At 41.0% G+C, this 18,196-nt stretch overlaps 1 protein-coding gene across 1 annotated transcript in view; it reads left to right on the top strand.

The window, feature by feature from the left end:
- LOC308224258 (uncharacterized protein) overlaps positions 1–18,196 on the top strand; it is a gene marked incomplete at both ends in the record, with an annotated part of 205,342 nt that overhangs the window by 145,449 nt on the left and 41,697 nt on the right. Inside the window, 11 exons of the mRNA XM_080624010.1 lie at positions 3,096–3,218; positions 6,075–6,212; positions 8,263–8,385; positions 8,969–9,091; positions 10,068–10,226; positions 12,663–12,794; positions 14,869–14,997; positions 15,331–15,459; positions 16,293–16,427; positions 17,409–17,543; positions 17,988–18,113. Of these exons, the coding sequence (XP_080480136.1) occupies positions 3,096–3,218; positions 6,075–6,212; positions 8,263–8,385; positions 8,969–9,091; positions 10,068–10,226; positions 12,663–12,794; positions 14,869–14,997; positions 15,331–15,459; positions 16,293–16,427; positions 17,409–17,543; positions 17,988–18,113 (1,452 nt within the window). The remainder of the gene's footprint in view (positions 1–3,095; positions 3,219–6,074; positions 6,213–8,262; positions 8,386–8,968; positions 9,092–10,067; positions 10,227–12,662; positions 12,795–14,868; positions 14,998–15,330; positions 15,460–16,292; positions 16,428–17,408; positions 17,544–17,987; positions 18,114–18,196) is intronic.

Below are 18,196 nucleotides of genomic sequence, written 5' to 3'. Positions count from 1 at the left end.
GCATTTTGAAATGGTGTTTCTTTCTGTGATATTGATGTCACACAATAATATTGAAGAACCATTTTATTAATGAAAATTACTCTGTGATCTCTTAAACCATGCTTTCTAGCAACTGGATTTGTAGATGCTGTAGTGTCATTCTTGTAGGGTCCCTTTAAAATAATGCCCCAGATACAGCTCCTGGAAAATTGGTTCAAGTCAACTCTGAACCAGGCCACTGAAAACCTATTTAGAATTCAAAGGACTTTTTAGCTGGAGAACAGTTTCCGTATTAATAGACAAACTACCGTTAAGAAAAATTATGAAGTGTAAGATTTCCAAAGAAAGGTGCTTAAGGAGTTGAATTCCAAAGTCTTGTATTTAGTCTGAGATTTTCAAAAGGATCTAAAGCATTTTTGAGCTGAAATGTGGGGCAATTAGCTATCAAAATACCTACTTTTCTTTCAACATGATACTTGGAAGCTAGATTATCAGTTTTATGAAGGAAAAAGCAATTGTAGACTTCATGGTGCACAGATTTTTAACAGCCTTATCAGGATCAGGGTATGTATTCGGACACCAATTATAAACTCCTCCTTTTGAAAACTTGGTCAAGATTTTGCCAATATTAAAATTGTTGTCTTAGGTGGTGCTGGGTGCTTTGCAAAATACTTCCTACCTTGAGTATTTTACTCAGTTGTCTCTAAGCTCTTCTGTGAGTACCATTGCACAGCTCAGTGATTATTCTGTCTTACTGCGATTACTCATGAGTAAGGCTACTGAAAAAGTAGATTATTTTAAAGCAGTGTAGACACTTCACTGGTGATTAATAGATGGAATCAGCAGTGGGTTTAATACTAGGGTCAGCATTTTATTCATTTTATCTCAGATACACGTTGACAATTCCATTAATTTATGTATAAACTAACACACTAGGAAACTTCCAGTATTACATATTGGAACAAATTTTCTTCTCAACTTCATGGCAACAGTCTTTTGAATTGCTAGGCATCATGTCTTACTATGGATATACAATTATTGGTTTTTTCTTCAAGAAATTATTCAATGTCTTTTGCAAAATTCAAGCTAGTATTTGGCTCTCTGGAAGATGAGCTAGAAGGAGACAGAGGGCAAGTAAAATGTCATACTTTAGCTATTAGCTGTATTTAAAAGATAGGAAGAAACGTGCAGAATGGTGGCTGTGTTTCAGTTTTCCAATTTCTTTCTATTTGAAAAAGCAGAAAAAGAGAAAAGCACATTTACAGAATTTGCCAACATAGTCTACTTGCAAAATGACAATTACAGAAAAAGGAGAGAGAACCCATTTTAGTCTAAACAGCAGCTATACTCACATGGCTGCTTCAGAGAAGCTGTCATTTATCCTGAAATTTTCATGAGTCGGTGTGTGGTGTTTGCACTGCCTGAGGCCTCTTTTTGCAAGTAGGCTGATTGCATTTGTAAAGCTACTTGTGTTCAAGTACAAGGGGCCATGACTATGGCATTGGTTACAGCATATGCGAAGGAAAAAAATAAAACCTGTTAGAAAGTGGTTTGCTGTGGTAAAAGATGAAGAGCTGCACACCAGACTCTTCTCTCCTGTGTGTGAGACACTGACCCGCGATCGGTGCAGTGAATAATCTGTATTTTGCAAGCAAAATGTCAGAACAAGAGAAGGAACAGGAGGTAGGTTAGGGGTTTGCTGTATGCAAGATAATGTCAGTCTTTGCACAGAGGCTAATGTCTGCAGCTGTGCTCCACAGTAGCAGCGTTTAGTATTTTTGCTTTGCCTTTTTTCTTTTCTTTTTTTTTTTCCCCAATAATTATTCTTTATGAGTAGTTTTATGCTCCACTGAGATTTTAGGAAAATGGATGCCTTTGGTGGCATTTAACTCCAAAATACAAACTAGTGAGTATAAAGCTGAGAAGGGATTTGACAGCCTTAAGAGAGGGCTGGGCAAAGAACGGTCTCTCCATCCACAATTCCTCACCTTTTTTCTTTACTTACAAGCATGGTGAAACTCTGCTGGTTAGAGTAGATGCCTCCTAGCTGGACTTCTGTAGAAGCATGATTCAGGGATGTGACTGAGGAGATCTGTCTCCATTGTAGCTGCTGAAACCCAGCCACTACTCAATCCAAATCATTTGACATTCAGAAAATATCAGCTATTTCCTGTTCCATTAATTTAAATATAGTAGTTTTGAAGACTTAGTGATAATTTCAGGGTAGTGGGAGATAGGACTTTCTTCTGAATTCTTCATGTGACTTATTTGGGCATTGCTTTCTTTACAGGAATAATAAGTTGCTTTGGCTGATACTGTAAATATAATGCTTGATATTGTAAATATTCACACTGAATGGTTGAAGATCAATGGTGTTTGGAAAAAAAGCTTATTTTGTAGAGCAATGTTGAATTCAGTGTTCCTGGATTCATCAGATGCTGCCATTTGTAGACTAACATCACGATGTGCTTTTCAGCCATGTACATGTAGAGAAATACTATTTTTTACTTTAATGTCCAAATGGATGTGTCGTGGTTTAAGCCCAGGCCATAAATTAGAACCACGCAGTCTACTTCTCCCCCCACCCTTTCTTCCCCCTGCTCCTGGAGGGACGGGGAGGAGATTCGAAAGAATGCAATACCCACGGGTTGAGATAAGAACAGTTTAATAACTAAGGTATAACACAAACCTCTGTTGCTACCACCAATAATAATAATGATAAGGGAAATAACAAGAGAAGAGAATACAACACCTTGTGACCTGTTGACCGATACCTTGCCCCCACCCAGCAGTGAAGTAGCCCTTCTGAATAACTCTCAGTTACATCCTGGGCATGACGTGCTGTGGTATGGAATACCTCTTTGGCTAGTTTGGGTCAGGTGTCCTGTCTCTGTTTCCTCTTGGCTTCCCCTCCTCCCTGGCAGAGCATGAGGCTCAGAAAGTCCTTGGTCAGACTAAACATTCTGACCAGCAACTAAAAACATAGGTGTTATCAGCTCTGTTCCCAGGCTGAAAGTCAAAACCACAGTGCTGCACCAGCTACTAAGAAGGAGAAAAAATGACTGCTACTGCTGAACCCAGGACAGAATGTCTTTACCTTTCTCTGTGCTTCATAGACATTGATGAGTGTGCAGAAGGAAGAGCCAGGTGTGCTCATCGGTGTGTGAACAGTCTGGGATCCTTCACCTGTGTCTGTAATCCGGGCTTCGAGCTGGGGGCTGATGGAAAGCAGTGCTACCGTAAGTGACACTTTTGCAGTTATGCATTTCAGGCATTCTTATCTGCAAACTGCTATACTTCATTTTTAATTCAGTTGGATTAGCACTCCCAGCAACATAAATCTATGCAAAATCTCAAGCTTAATACTATTTTCTTCATCTTCTGCTACTGCTGGTTTTGCAGGTTGATATTCCTAAGCCTGTGTTCACAGACCTTAATTACTGCATTTCAAAAAGCAAATAGCTATGTTGGTTTCTCTTCAGAGACTGGTGAATTCTATTGTAGAACTACTAAAATATTGCTCTTCTGTGAAATACATTCATTCCTGCCCTCCTCCTCCCAATTTTATTATATGCCACATCTGAGGCAAGAAAAAAACATGATGTTCTGCTCCTGTCTTTATCTCTCTAAGTTTACTTATGTTTCTTCTGAGATTATTGACACTATTAAGTCGATGCCTTAAAAAAAAAAAGGAAAAAAGCAAGGTTTGGGATGCAAATAATATTTGAACAACTGAAATTTCACAAACTAAAATGATGCTGAGCTCTGTTGTCTTCCCTCACATGCTTATCTCTTACCAGCAGGGTTTCTTAATCAACACCACTTTTCTTGAGGAGGGGACTGATTTCCAGCACTGTTAGTTGATAGGTGATCCCTAGGCTGTCCTTGAGGGCAAATTTAGATTAATAAAGGAGATGATGTGGAAAAGTTGGTGTTATTATGGACCTAACATAAGCTCACTGGAATGCAGACAAAAGCATGACCTGTTTCAGCAAAGAGGTGAGCAAAGATCATTCAATGTAATAATACTGTGCAAGAGCTTTCAGCAGAATTTCCTTAGGAAAATATGCTGCATGCCAGAGAATGAATGCTTTCTTTAAGAATGTGTCTCTAAGAAATACTTATTGAGGATGAAACCCAGTTTCAAAGCATTAACATACATTAAAAACAAAAAACAATTATGCGAGAGATATCCTGGAGAATTATTTCGTAGGTGATGGGGGGCACTGTGAATAGTGCAGTGGCAGAGGAAATGCAATTAATACATAGATATGAAATGATCTGTTATCTTGGGATAAAAAAAAGTGCTTTAGACCACTTAGATTTTATTGTGATTTTTCTGATAATGTATTTTCTCCATGTTCTGCAAATCTCAGGGGATGGTAATTCTTTGTGCCTTATGTATAATATTATAAAGCAAATAATAAAAATAAAAACATTCTGCATCTATTCATGGTCAGGGTTATCCCAGTGCTTGAGAAATTTATAATTTTTGTTTATTCTTTCATTTCCCCAGTGTCAGGTGGAAGAGCTATTATTCTATTTTTACTGATGAAGAACTGAGACAAAGTAAATGATGAAGACAAGATAAAGTCAGATTCTGCATTTGATTGCTGGGTTTCCTAAATCCCAGCTTAACACACTGGACAGGAGACTAGGTTTCTTCTCCCTGCTGCAAATAATCATACTATACACAAGATGTAGCCTTCAATATATGTTCTCCTAATTTATATCTTCTTCCAGCTAGACTTGCATTTTGGCAGGCGGATTGCTCCCTGAGGGCACAAAAAGTGTAGGAGCAAAGCCTCCAACACAGATGTGTCCCTGAGCCATGGCAGTGGGGAAATGCCATCCTTCTGCACCAAATCTGATGGCCTCAGCTCTGAGCTGCAGTGTTTCTGGAAGTATGGTGGCTCCTTTAGGGAGGGTGTTTCTCAGTTCTCCTGCATATTATGGGAAATTAATTCCTCTCTACATAGTTATGTAATGAAACAGTCTGGGTAATTCTTCAGGAGAAAATTTAGAACTGAGCTTATAGTTTGTTTTCATCCTGAAGAAATCATCCAATGAAGCACCTGGGTGGGAATGAGGTGGCCAGATGCTACCTTTTCTATCTGAGGACTTCCACAGGATCTGGCCAAAATGTTGTGAGGACTGTCAAGTGCAACCCAGTGCAGAAAGATTGGGATGGTCCATCAGGGTGAAGTGGGGTGGCAACAGCATCATGCCACCACACTGTCTTAATTATAGGGGGTCAAAGTCCCAGCAGGGAAACTGCCATGTGCCCTGTTGAAGGGACATGGAATCATGGAATAGTTACGGTTGGAAAGGACTTTAAGATCATCAAGTTCCAACTCCCCTGCCATGGGCAGGGACACCTCACACTAAACCATGTCACCCAAAACTCCGTCCCGCCTGGCCTTGAACACTGCCAGGGATGGAGCATTCACAGCTTCCTTCGGCAACCCATTCCAGTGCCTCACCACCCTCACAGTAAAGAACTTCTTCCTTATATTTAACCTTAGATCCACAGTCAAAACCTGTGGTATCTTCTGCTTTGTGGTTAGGTGTCAGACTTGCCACCTTGTGGTTTGGTGTCACACAGCACTCTGCTGTTAAAGTTTTAAGACATTTGTGTTTGGTGGATGTTTCAGAATCAAACTCTTTCCCATTAGCACACAACACTAAAAGTTACTTATTGGAAAGCATAAGCAGTCTGGGTTGAGATGGACCACCTGGGTTCCTCAGATGGTTCTTTTCTTCCTTTGAGGCAAGGGCAGAACTTGCTATTGCATTCAAACAAAGCATAAATCTCAGGAAACCTATGAGTGCTCCTGTAGTAGGCAGACTGCTGGAATGGTGAACCAGCTTCACATTACCAAAGTCAAGAGCATACACTGTTATGACACAAGGAGACAAATACCCAGAGTTCAGTGGCTCCAAAATGTGCTTTTCTGTGGTGTGAGTGGGAGTTCAGTTTATATTTCCTGCTACAGCAGTGAGTTTATGGATGCTTTTTTACAGAAAGCTTATTCTCCAGTGACTCTCCCCCTGTGCTTGCTTTTTAACATCATTTTGATTTATTTCTCCGCCAGGCATTGAAATGGAAATTGTCGATAGCTGCCAGGAAAACAACGGTGGCTGCTCTCACCACTGCGAGCACACAATTGCAGGGCCGCGCTGCTCCTGTGACGAGGGCTATCACCTCGATTTTGATGGCAAAACGTGTTCAGGTAATTCATGACAAATGCAGTGTTCCTGTAGGAGGAGGGAGGAGGTGCGGCGGGTCTCTCTGCAAGGGCAGCCTGCAGGAGAGCTGTAGCTCAAGGAAATTCCTTCCCATTGCCTTCCTTTCTTCTACAAGTTTTAATTAATACTATCCTCTGGTGCTTCCAAGCCACTGCTCCAGCTTGCCTTGCTCTGCAGGTTTTCTGGGAGTATTAATTAACATGGGGAAGGAGTTCTGCCTCCCAAATGGAAGATGACAATTTGGTGCATTGCCAGTTGCTGTGGCCATATCTCATTGTGTGCAGCTCAAACATCACTTGCCTGACTTTTTTGCCTTCCCTTCCTCAGCTGGCAGCCGGGAAGATGCCTGTGGCTGGGAGAGGTAGCACTGCTATTCTGAAGTGCTTCATGTGCAAGCTCCACTTTGTGTGGTGGAAGTTGCTGTATTTCTATCAGACTGGCTCAGTGATGAGATTGCACTTCTGACGGTGAGAAGTCTCACTTAGGAAGTGAAAGCAATAGTTAGATTTGTTTTCATTTCAAGAAAAGACCTTAAAGATTAATTCACGTTTTAACAATTTTACAATGTGATTTTTAATTTTGTTGTTTGTTTACTCCTTTTGCTGTGCAAACTGTATCTTGTTCTGCTTGAGGCTTGCTGTCACTATACCATTAAAATTTTAAAGAATAGCCAAGAAGAAAAGGGGGAAAAAAACAGAGCAGGTACCACACAGCAGTATAGTAAGATGTGAGGAGAGGTAGAGAGTGAGAGCACTGGTTAATGTGACAGACATTACAGACAAGAAGAGCCTTGCAACAAAAAAAAAGCCAAGTACAGGAGAGAGGAGGGAGGAGGGAAGCCCTGAGGTCTGCAACATGACCTGTGCTGGAGCTTAAAAAGCAGGTCAGGGAGGCAGATTTGGCCGCAGAGCCTAGCAGGGGTGGGATGGTTTATGTAGTCTTGTTTGTGTACGGATTAGAGGAGGCAGAGCAGCCTCCTGCCTGTGCCCCAGCTCAGTGACCTGCTGATGGGGATTTCAGAGGGAAGCAGTTACTCTGGATGTGTCCAGGAGGGAAGTGAGAGCACAGGGGAAGTATTTGGCAAGGCTGAGGACGTGAAAAGCTACTCTTAACAGCAAAAATCTCCTTTTTGTTGGATGCACACTTCACATTCCTGCACAGACAAGGGCCTGTTGCTAGACCCTCGAGCAAGTCATTGTCTGATTTCTCTAAAACACTCTTGTGTTCAAATAACCTGCATTTATCATTTTCATGCTGACCTCTTCACCTTGATTGATTAATTACATTTTCTTCCTCCTCTTTCTCCTGTCGGTGTTTCCCAATAATGTTGGTACTTCTTCCAAGGTTAATTGAGACACTGACCTTTCCTATCTGCGGCTGCTCATCTGGGTAACGTTCAAATGCATTTTGCAGACTCAGCATTGACAAGGTGGCCCTTGAATGGCCACTGACCTGCTCGGCAGGCTGCAAGGGCTGGCATCACCTGAGAGCCTGCAGTGGAAAGATAACAGCTTGATTCTCCTGTCTAATAACCGGAATAGCGGTGTCAATTATACCGATTTCCACGTGGACACAGGGCAAGATAAGGCAATGGGCAATTAGTTATCAAAAAATACAAGTGCACCTAGTAAGCTGCTGATGTCCAGCAAATGGTTTGTTGGATCAGAGCTTTGTTTCACTACCAGTTTGTTTTGAATAAGGTTGAATGTAAAAAAAATGCAAATATTTAAATGTAGATTACTGTTAAATAGGTGGTATTTGTGGGCTGGTGAGACCTAATTGTTGTTTGTTTTGTAAATCACCTTGTGGAAGCTAAGACTTGAAGCAAAGGTGCCTCTCCTTGGACAGAGAGGGTATTTGCTACTGTGGGAGAAGGTAGAAGAGAGCTGCTGTCAGGATTCAGTGTTTTATGTGGGTGAAGGGAGTAGAAGACATAGAAAGGCATGTGCTGAAAAGCACAATAGCAACTGAGCCAAACTGATGGAGCAGCTCAGACTGTGCCTAAGGGCTGAACGAGTTGCTCCTTTCTTGCAGAGCTGGACGAGTGCAAGACCGGAGAGTCCTGCTGCTCCCAATTCTGCATCAACTATGCAGGTGGCTATGAGTGTGCCTGCAAAGCGGGGTTCCAGCCAAATGCCAATGGCTGTGCCTGCGACGGTGAGTCCCTTGATTGCAGTGGCTTAGTCTAACTAAGCACAGCAGTGGATAGAAGAAATGCTGTCAAAGCTCATCACAGAGCTTTGTGGACATTTCTCTAATAAGAGAATCAGTGACGGTATGCGAGCTTTGCTGATGAGGTTTTGAAAATGTATAATTTCCACTTTGTGAGACTGGAATACAGTAATAACCCAGGATCCAGCACGGAGAAGTGGGTCTGTGGGAAACAAGCCAGCAAAGAGGAACTTTTCCTCCTCTCCCCATGGACACTGTATATTGATACGTGTTAAAGACTACTTCTGCAAAAGGAAAGCCTTCAAAATAACCGAAGGATCAACTGAGCTTAACAGCTTAAAGCAGCTGTTTTCACTTGAGACAAAAATGTAGATGAAATAATCCTTTCCATGTTGTCCTGAAATGTTTTGATATCTTAACTTCTACTGAGAAGCAGAAACCCCCCAAAGTACTAAAAATTCAGGTTTTCATATGTGCAGAATAATTTTTCAGATGCAGCCAGGCAGAGAGTGTGCTCTCCAAACAGAAGGACTTGCACCTAATCAGCGTTTGTATCTGGTTTTAATAGATGTGGACGAATGTCGTCTTAATAATGGCAACTGTGACCATTTCTGTGTTAATCTTCTGGGGTCATACGAATGTGTATGTAAGGAGGGTTACAGGCTTGGTGTTAACAGATGGTCCTGCATTGGTAAGTTTTTTTTTACATATTGGAGACCATTAAGTATTTCCCACTGATCTGAAATGTGAATTCAGAACTGGGATTTTCACAGGTTCTGGGATTTTGATATCCATCTCTGAATGTGGCCAGGGTAGAGCTACATACAACGCCAAGTTGCATGATCCCAAGTTAATCCTCCAGTAATGGGTTTTGCCAGAGATAATGAGAGATGAGTGCTTAAATCCCCTGGATATGTTGGAAAACCTAAACCACACATTCTAGAAATGAATACTATTTTGACAGTTTTCTTGCATCTTTTGGTGAAGTTTAACATCCTGTGGAAAAAAAGGTAGCCCAATTCTGCTTTTATGAACTATGGCAAGTTTTCCACTAAAGTCAGTGGTGTGATTCTGGATTTCTGCCAGTGTACCCAGTACAGAATTTAGCCTAGCAACTTAGTTTTACAACCAAGTTTAGCACCTGTTAAACCTTAGACAGAGTCTGATATTTTAACCAGCTCCAAAAAGAAAGCCAAATGATTTCCCATCACTTTAAGGCTCAAATTTTAGGTTTTCTGAAGATAAATTGGACTGCCAGCCTCAGTCTATATATGTCATCTCCAAAATGAGCCAAAGTAATGACCTTCATTAACTAAAAATAATCTCAAACTTCAAGTGAGGAAAATTAAAGTCCTCATTTAATTTTTTTTTTTTTTTTTTTGGACTCTCCATGACCAGAGTTTATTTCCAGAAGAAAGGAGAGGGAAGGATTTCCTCTCCTGCCCCCCCTCCCTCCCATTTCTCCCATTTCTCTTTTTTGGGTAGCAGAAACTCTGTTTGTACATACAGATGAGAAAATGAATCAGCTGTGACTGCTGTGCAGACTGCACAGTGGTGTAGGTGGAAAATGTACCAGCATAATTAAAATTAAAACAAAACAGCAATGAATTAAAAAGCTGTAAGGAAGAGTCAGGGCCAGTTCCTGATGGCATGTGTGTGTGTGTCAGCCCTAGGTGGGGAGGACGTGGATGCAGAGGAGGCAGTGGGGTTTGCCGGGGCTCCTGGGCTGCAGTTCAGAGATCCCCCGCAGCTCCTTCGCTACTCGCTTGGTGCCCTCTACGAGGATGAAGATCCACGAGGAGAGCTCACCCTGGTGCACAGGGTCGGTGAGTGAACAAGCATCACTTTTAGCCATTACAGCAAACTGGGGGAATAGTGTCAGAAAGAGAATTCTGGGTGAGAGTTATGCTGGGCTGGCTGGGCTTATGCTGTCAGGAGGAGCAGAGAAGGGATGAGCTTTAATCCTTTCTGTCTGTCCTCTATGCCATCAAAGAGGTGGCATTACCACATGTCCCATCCCACATAGGGCATGTTTGAGGAACAGGGAGGCTCACTGCTCATGGCTGCTGCCTGGATGTCGTGGGAGGGATGCGGGAGGAAGCAGTGGAAAAGTGAGAGCACAGCAAGCAGGGGATGGGAGGTTTCTTGGAAAAACAGGTAGTCTGCACAAAGCCTCAGAAGCAATGAGAAAGAGATATCCCAGGTCTAGAGGGTTGCATGGGTTATTGCAATGGGTTTGGGGACATGTGTGCCCTTTTAACAAGCCCTTTTATAATCACTGGAGGGTTTTTGCTTAATATATTTGCATTCTTTTTTTCATGGAATAAAACAACCCTCTGGAGAAATCATGTCCCTTTTGATGCTTTGGGCATGTTCTCTGGAAAAAGCTGGGACACATGCTCGCAATGCTCAGGCTGGGCAAGGGCTTGGCATGACTGGTGGCAAAGAGAGCACATGAGCCCACACAGTCACAGAAGTGAGTGCAAAAGATGCTTTGCACCCCACCTGAGCTTTGCATGACTTCAGTGTTTCCGTCTGAAGGTAGTAACTTCATCACCTAAAGAGTATGATGAGTTGAAACCCTGTGCTTTCATTCTGATGAGTACAGTATGTGCCAGTGGTCACCAGGGAAGAAAGAGATTTCTTATTTTTGTTATGTATGTCCTGTGATTTTTATATGAGCTTTAATTACTCCTCTGAGTACTGTGCCCTACAGGCAAAAATCAGGAATTGGTCTTGGCTTTAATAAAAAATTAACTTATTTTTATGAACAAAACAGTTAAGACCTCCCAAATCACATAGCATCTAGCCGCACTCAGCAACACTAATAAACAATTGGGAAACTGATAAATGAGATAACCACAGGCAAAATTATCAGGCCTAGAAACCAGTTTTTGCATGTTTTATTTATATTTAGCCACACAAATTTAGGTGTTATCAGTCATAGCAGAGCATCTGCACTTGTTCTAAAGCTGAGGCTTTGCAGCACATGATGGAAGGAGAAGGTGAGGGAGAAATGGAACTTTTAATGGTTTAATAAGTACTTTTAACTCCCAAATACTAATTTATTTCTCATACTTTCAGACATATTTCTGTGCTGCTATCTATATTGTAAACCCTCATGCTTTAACAGTAAACTGGCAAAAGTAATTAAATACTTTCTATAACTTGAATGAATGTTTTACTGATAATCTGTATTATTCCTGAAGTATGAACTTACAACCTGTTCCAAGTGGAAGCACTAAGATTCTGAATGTCTCTGGAAGCTTCGGCATTTGTTGAGCTACAAAAAAAAGGACAGCTGGGTGTTGAGACCTAAAGGAAATCTAGCCCCACATGGAAAATTGCTGGCGAGAAGCAACCAGCCTGCTGACTTACTGTTAGCTGAAACAATCTGCCAGCTCGCTTGCAGGTGTTGCTCAAAATCCCTTTCCAAAATGCTTCCAGCCAAAGCCATAAAGCCTCAGAGGCAATAAACTGACCATGTGGATAGGATCTTAATGATACCAAGGTATTTTAGCAGCAAGTAACATTTATTTTCTGTGCCTTTCTCCATAGACCTCACAAAGAAAGAACATGAGGGTGCAGGTGTCTGTGGGCGTAAGGGAAAAAAGGAGGTTGAGGGAGGTGAGGGAGAAATGCATTTACACATAAGGTTTCCCATATAAACTAACCCTTTTTTCATATCCGTGAAGAAAAAGGTAGGGATAAATGTCTATTATGCTTTGTTTTCCTAGAATAACACTCAGACTGTGCTGTTAAAAATATCGCTGAGCTATGCTTAAATAGCACCACATCCACCTACTGCAATAGAAGAACAAAAAGCATAGCCTAGTATGGAGAAAAAGAGATTCTCTCCCACAAAATACTTCTAATTGCATACAGTATTATCAAGCTTTTATTGGGTGCAAATTCACTTTTTCTGAAGGCAAGATATTTGCTTTTAAAAAGTAGTTTTAAGTGCTCTTTGATAGGAATTACAGCATTTAAAGGAATAAATTCCAGATAAGTCTCAGCTTTCCTTTTATTTAGACTATAAAATTTGGAGAAGGAAGTTTAGGAATCACTATTTGGGACATGCAATGGATCAGTGGTATTTGTGACACTACCAGCATTAATGCTAACAACATAAATACTTTTATCTCAGGCTGTCAACGTTGCGTAGGTTCCTTTTTACACTTGTACATCTGGGATGAGAGGTGAAAGCTTGTGGAAGTATTTTGTCTGTATGCTCACTAAGCCTTCTGTATTTTTCATTCCAGTTTGCCTTGATAACACTTTTGGCAATAACTGTAGCTTGAGCTGTGAGGATTGTCTGAATGGAGGCAGATGTAACAGTGAACACAGTGGCTGTGTTTGCTCACCTGGGTGGACTGGCATTGTCTGTAATGAAAGTGAGTACAGTGGGTTTCAAAGGTGGGGATTTTGTCCTAGTGCTGTGATGCTGCAGATAGATAGGAGATAGGAATAACCTGTTGTACTTCTAATCTGTAAAGCTCTCTAAGGAGCACAGCTGTCTCATAGGCAGATCAAACTTTATTGTAATGAAGTACATTAAACAGAAATTGTAAGGGATGCTACCCCTCAAACAGCGGGGTCCCTGCCCACCAGTGCAGTATTGTACAATATTTGTCTGGTGTTCATTCCTATTCACTCTGCTGCTAAAAGGTGCTGAAGTTTGCCTGCAACGCTTCATTCCACAACTTGCCTTACTGACTTTCAGAAGTCTGTCCTGGCAGGTGGTGTGACAGTCTGGGTGGACACGTGTGCTAAGCTTGATTTTTTTTCCATTGTAACATACCAAGACATTGCCTTTTTAATTTTTTTAACTTATGTCGATGAACTTGGGCCTGTTTTTTTCCCTTATCATTCTTTTTATTATTAGCATCATTTTCTTGTGTTATTTAATTTTTAATATTGAAAATTTTATATTTCAGAATTCTCCTACGAAGTCAAACAGTGTCCTTTGTAACAGCTTTTTACTCTCCTTATTCCTGCTTCCTGGCAGACGATCTTTCTGGTTCAGAAGTCTGTGTCAAAACCAACTAGAATCATAGAGTGGTGATTTCTAGATGTACCATGCACTGTTCTTTATCTGTAGTTTGGCAAAACTTATCTGTTGCTTGTCTGAGACTGCATGATAGGTCTCCTGTGTGTTTGAGATAGGTCCCTCTGTTCTATGGTGTGTGGCATGATGGCCCATCATACTCAGAAAGTCTGTTCTGTCACTGATGAGGCAGAATCAGTGAAGAATTATTATTCAGCATCGGTAGGCATCAATGCTCAGGTTAACATAATCAAGATTGTTTAGAAGGCATCATCACAAGGACAGAAATATAGAAAAAATGGCAAATTATTGAAACCAACAGTCTGCCCAAAATTAGTTTGGGTGGCTGATTCTGGGTTTGGTTTGTAAACACTGAAGACAGAAGAGAATTAAAATGATAATTTCTAGTCTACCTAAGGCTAGACCAGTTAGGTTATTCTTACATCATCTATTCATGGTACATCTATTCATGGTGGTTCAGAACAGGTCATAAAAACTTCAAGAGAGGATCCAAATTCTTTAGTCCACTTCATAAATAATAATAACAACATTTTTGCTTTATATTTACAGTAGATATGCATGCATGTAATCTGGTGGAAATCACCTCCGTAATTTAAAGAACTTTAATGGGATACACCTAATGCATTACTGAGCCAAACCTGCAACCCAATGACATAGTCATTGACAATGATAAATGCAATATATAATCTATGATTTAGTCATATGTGATTGCTTTCACTCTTTTCTATTTTTTCCTTAATGTACAGCATAGTTAATGGGTTTAAGGTGAGATAAACGGTTGAGAAAACTGAAACTAAATTTTGGTAATAACACACCAAAGAAGCTGAATGGAAATTGATGTGAAATGTCAAGTTTCTTAATGTACATTGATAAAATGTCAGTTAAGTCAGATGACTCCAGCAACTGTATTTACTCAGCTAGCTCAGGCTGCAGTCGGTGGATCAAGGCTTCATTTCACAGTTTGCTTTGCACTGGAGCGATGATGGAGAGGAATCCTGTTGTGGATCCGTTTCTGCCATGATTATCTGGGGAATTTCAGAGACTATGTTAGAAAAACATAATGTTATTTTTATAATAGTATTTGGGAAAAAAAAAAAAAAGCTTTGTACTTAACAGGCAATGTTTTTTGAGCCTTGTGGATTGTGTGGAGGAAGCATATGCAGTGGAGAATTTGAATACATCATTCAGTACTTCACATAAGTCAGCTTAATTCAGGTGTCCTTTTAAAATGATATAGTAAGTATCAGACACATGTGTGTTACCTTATATAGAAAGAATATGACTTTGATTAGAGCCGCTTGACTAAAAGATCTCTCGTTGCTCAGTTTTGATGACTGGAATGTTATTTTGTAAAGGGACAGGATTTCATGGCCCATTCATCTTCCCTGATTTCTCCACAGCTTGCCCCCCAGGGACATATGGCAGAGGGTGTGCTAGCATTTGCAAGTGCCAGAACGGAGGCTCGTGTGACCCTGTCACAGGGCAGTGTCGCTGCCCACCCGGTGTGCACGGCAAGCTCTGTGAAGATGGTATGGCTCCCCTTGCCTTGCCTGAAACCTCACCATTTCTTTCCCTTTGTTTCTATCTAGATGTAATTGTGTGTGGTAAACCTTAGTGGCCCTAATGAGAATAACCTCCATTGTGTGAGATGTAACCCTGCGGCTTGTTTTGCGGTGACTTTTGTTTAAATAATAAGCAAGACCGAGAAAAAGCACGTGCCTTGTAAGGATGGGCTCACAAGCCCCAGGTCAGCAACAAGGCAACCTGGTCTTTTCTGTAGTGCCAACTAAAAGAGAGCTGATTTGGTGTTTATGTTTTAACACTTAACGGCTGATGCCTTGCTGTGTTTGTGCACTTAAAAGGTTGCCCAAAAGGCTTCTTTGGGAAGAACTGTAATAAACCATGCAACTGCGCCAACAACGGCTATTGCCACAAACTCTATGGAGCCTGCCTCTGTGACCCAGGGCTTTATGGGCGCTTCTGCCACCTTAGTAAGTTTCTATAATTTTTCAGATCTGTTTAACATATGCACAACATAACGGTCTCTAAAAGATTCCACATCACATGCAAGATGAGTGGGGCTTTGGGTTCTGTGATGAACTGGGAGTAGCAGGAGGATGTGACTCTGGATGCACGCCAGGAAGCCCCAGAAATTTCACTAATCTTTTCCTCTAGCAATTAAATTTGGCCATAAGGACTGAGATTTACTGATATGCAAAGGTGAGGACTATAGGTAGAGTTGGTTTGGATTGGGCAGGTTAATGTTAGGGTTGTTGGTGAGGCTAAAGTCCAGCTGGAGTTAGTGGCTGCCAATAATGTCAGAGTTGGAGCTGAGGAGTAGAGCTGACTGGGGCAGGATGAGGGTGAAATGTCAAATGGGGATGCAAAGAATCAAAGCAAAAATATTAAAATATAGCTTACAGCTTTTGTTCGTAAATCTGTGCAAGATTAGTTGTGTGATTTGGTTGGTTTTTTGTTTGGTTGGTTGGTTTTGGGTTTTTTTAAAAGAAGATTTTGTCTTGGACTGTATCCAAATATTTTTTTTCATTCAGAAACTTAACTAAGTTTTCTTTGAAACATTCCTGTTTCTTGCATTCACCACATATTGCTTGAAAATGAAATTAATTACGTAATATAAGAGTCATGTAAACCATATTTTACACACCCACACATTAATAGGCACCATCATAAGAATGTGGATGTATTTGCTGAAAGTAAAATGAACGTTTTGCTTTTTGCAGCAGTTGCATTCTGCAGCAGTATGCAATTTCAAATAACTCATGCATAATTACAGAGCTAATGATTCCTTTTTATCTGGCTGCAGCCTGTCCCAGGTGGGCCTTTGGAGCTGGCTGCTCAGAAGAGTGTCTGTGCATGAAAGAGCACACGCTGGAATGCAATGCAAGGAATGGGACTTGCACCTGCAAGCCTGGTTATCATGGCAAAAAGTGTCAGAAAGGTATAATAGAAAGCCAGATCTCCTGTTCTTATTCCTTTGTCATAGCATTATTTCTCATTTACTTTGTTCAGCGGCTGCTGCTACTGATACTCATATTCTGCTAATTATTTTGTCTGTGGTTTTTCATGCATCAAATGCCATCAGTGCTGGCTATCACAGTGCTTACAGGGACATCAAAGGGAATACAGCTTAAGAATACAGGAGTTTTAGCCTGAGCAAATGACAACAGAAATCTAGAAACCAAATTCTAATACAGCCCTAAATAATGAAGACTGTGGGAGTTACCACTTCTGTTCTTTCCTTTTTCTGCACAGACAGTAAGTAAGTGGCAAAAACTGTTTTATGGCAGCAGGGTTATTTGTAAACTGTTTCAGTAATGCTAGTTCAGGTTTGTGGGTCTTTGAATTCAACGCTTTGTAGTTTTTGGGAGTAGTTGAAAGAGAATTGTATTCCACATTCATGTTTGTATGTCTCAGTAGCCCTCTCCAGACAGTAATGGAGTAACACAATAAAGATTCTTCCCTCAGATTCCTCTCTGGGCAGGCAGGAGCGTGTCAGATTTACGACACTAGTTCTTGGGAGGAGGTTGGTGGAGAATAATAGTGATGATATTTAGTATCTTTAGTATTCTTGGTGATGTGCTTAGTTCTGGAAGAGACCATCCTTCTCCCAGCACTGGCTTTGCACCAAGGCAGAGAGCAGCAGAAGGTACAGACAGATAAGAAGAGTAATTCTGTAATGGCTATAATTAAATATATCCTTAAGTAAACTGCCATTCTGTTTATGGGTTGTATTTAAGCTGTAACCCCTTTGAAATGTCTACACAAGTGTTTAATAAGTATTTATGCTCCCTTATCAGCACCTCTAAAATGTATATTATATTTTCTGCAAGTTTCTGCTAAATTATTTTCTGACTTCTGTTCAGTTTTCTTAAATTTTCCTTTTTCTTATACATGTTGTGTGTGTACTTGCATTTTCCAGAGTGCATGCCTGGATTTTATGGGGCTGGTTGCAAACTGAGGTGCAACTGCCCTACTGGTGTTTTGTGTGATCATGAGACAGGAGTCTGCCAACATCCATGTCCACCTGGGTTTCATGGAGAAAAATGCCATTTATGTAGGTACTCACCACATGTTTTCCTGGGAAGTACTCTTGGGGTGGGAAAGCTTACTCACGAAACTTATGTTCAGATACAGAAGTTGCAAATAAAAAGGTTCATTTGTTGTTGGTAAGGGTTGGCAGTTCCCCACTGAAGCCAAACTAATATTTGGAGCCTGGCAACTACTGTGTCTCCCTGCTTGCAAGGGTCGAGGCACAAGGCAGAGGCCAGTTGCTAAAACAAACTTTTGTCCAGGTAACTGTGGTTCCTTTTAAAGCTTCAGGTGCAGACTTTCTAGAGCTCTGCTGCAGTTAACTACAGACCACCAGCTGATGAGACACTGATGCTAACACTGATCCCTTTTTACCAGCACAGTTCAGTTTGAAATTGCTGCTGGTGGTGCCTCCTAATCTAATCTCCTAATCTTATACTAACTGTGTGTTTGGGTTTCTTTTGACCAGCCTGTCAGCCTGGGAGTTTTGGTGTGAACTGCAGGCAGAGGTGCAGCTGTGGAGAAGCGCCATGCAATCCGAAGACAGGACAGTGTATTTGCCCAGCTGGGAAGACTGGTGCTATATGCGAGCAAGGTGTGTTAGATGTTGGACTAGGGTAGTGAAAGTCTTTCTTTGAAAGACTTAAGAAGAATTGGAATTACTCTATTTCCCACCAA

Source organism: Psittacula echo (genome assembly GCF_963264785.1).
Source record: "Psittacula echo genome assembly, chromosome: 7".
NCBI classification, from domain to species: Eukaryota; Metazoa; Chordata; class Aves; order Psittaciformes; family Psittacidae; genus Psittacula; species Psittacula echo.
This window is presented reverse-complemented; position numbering and strand designations above follow the sequence as displayed.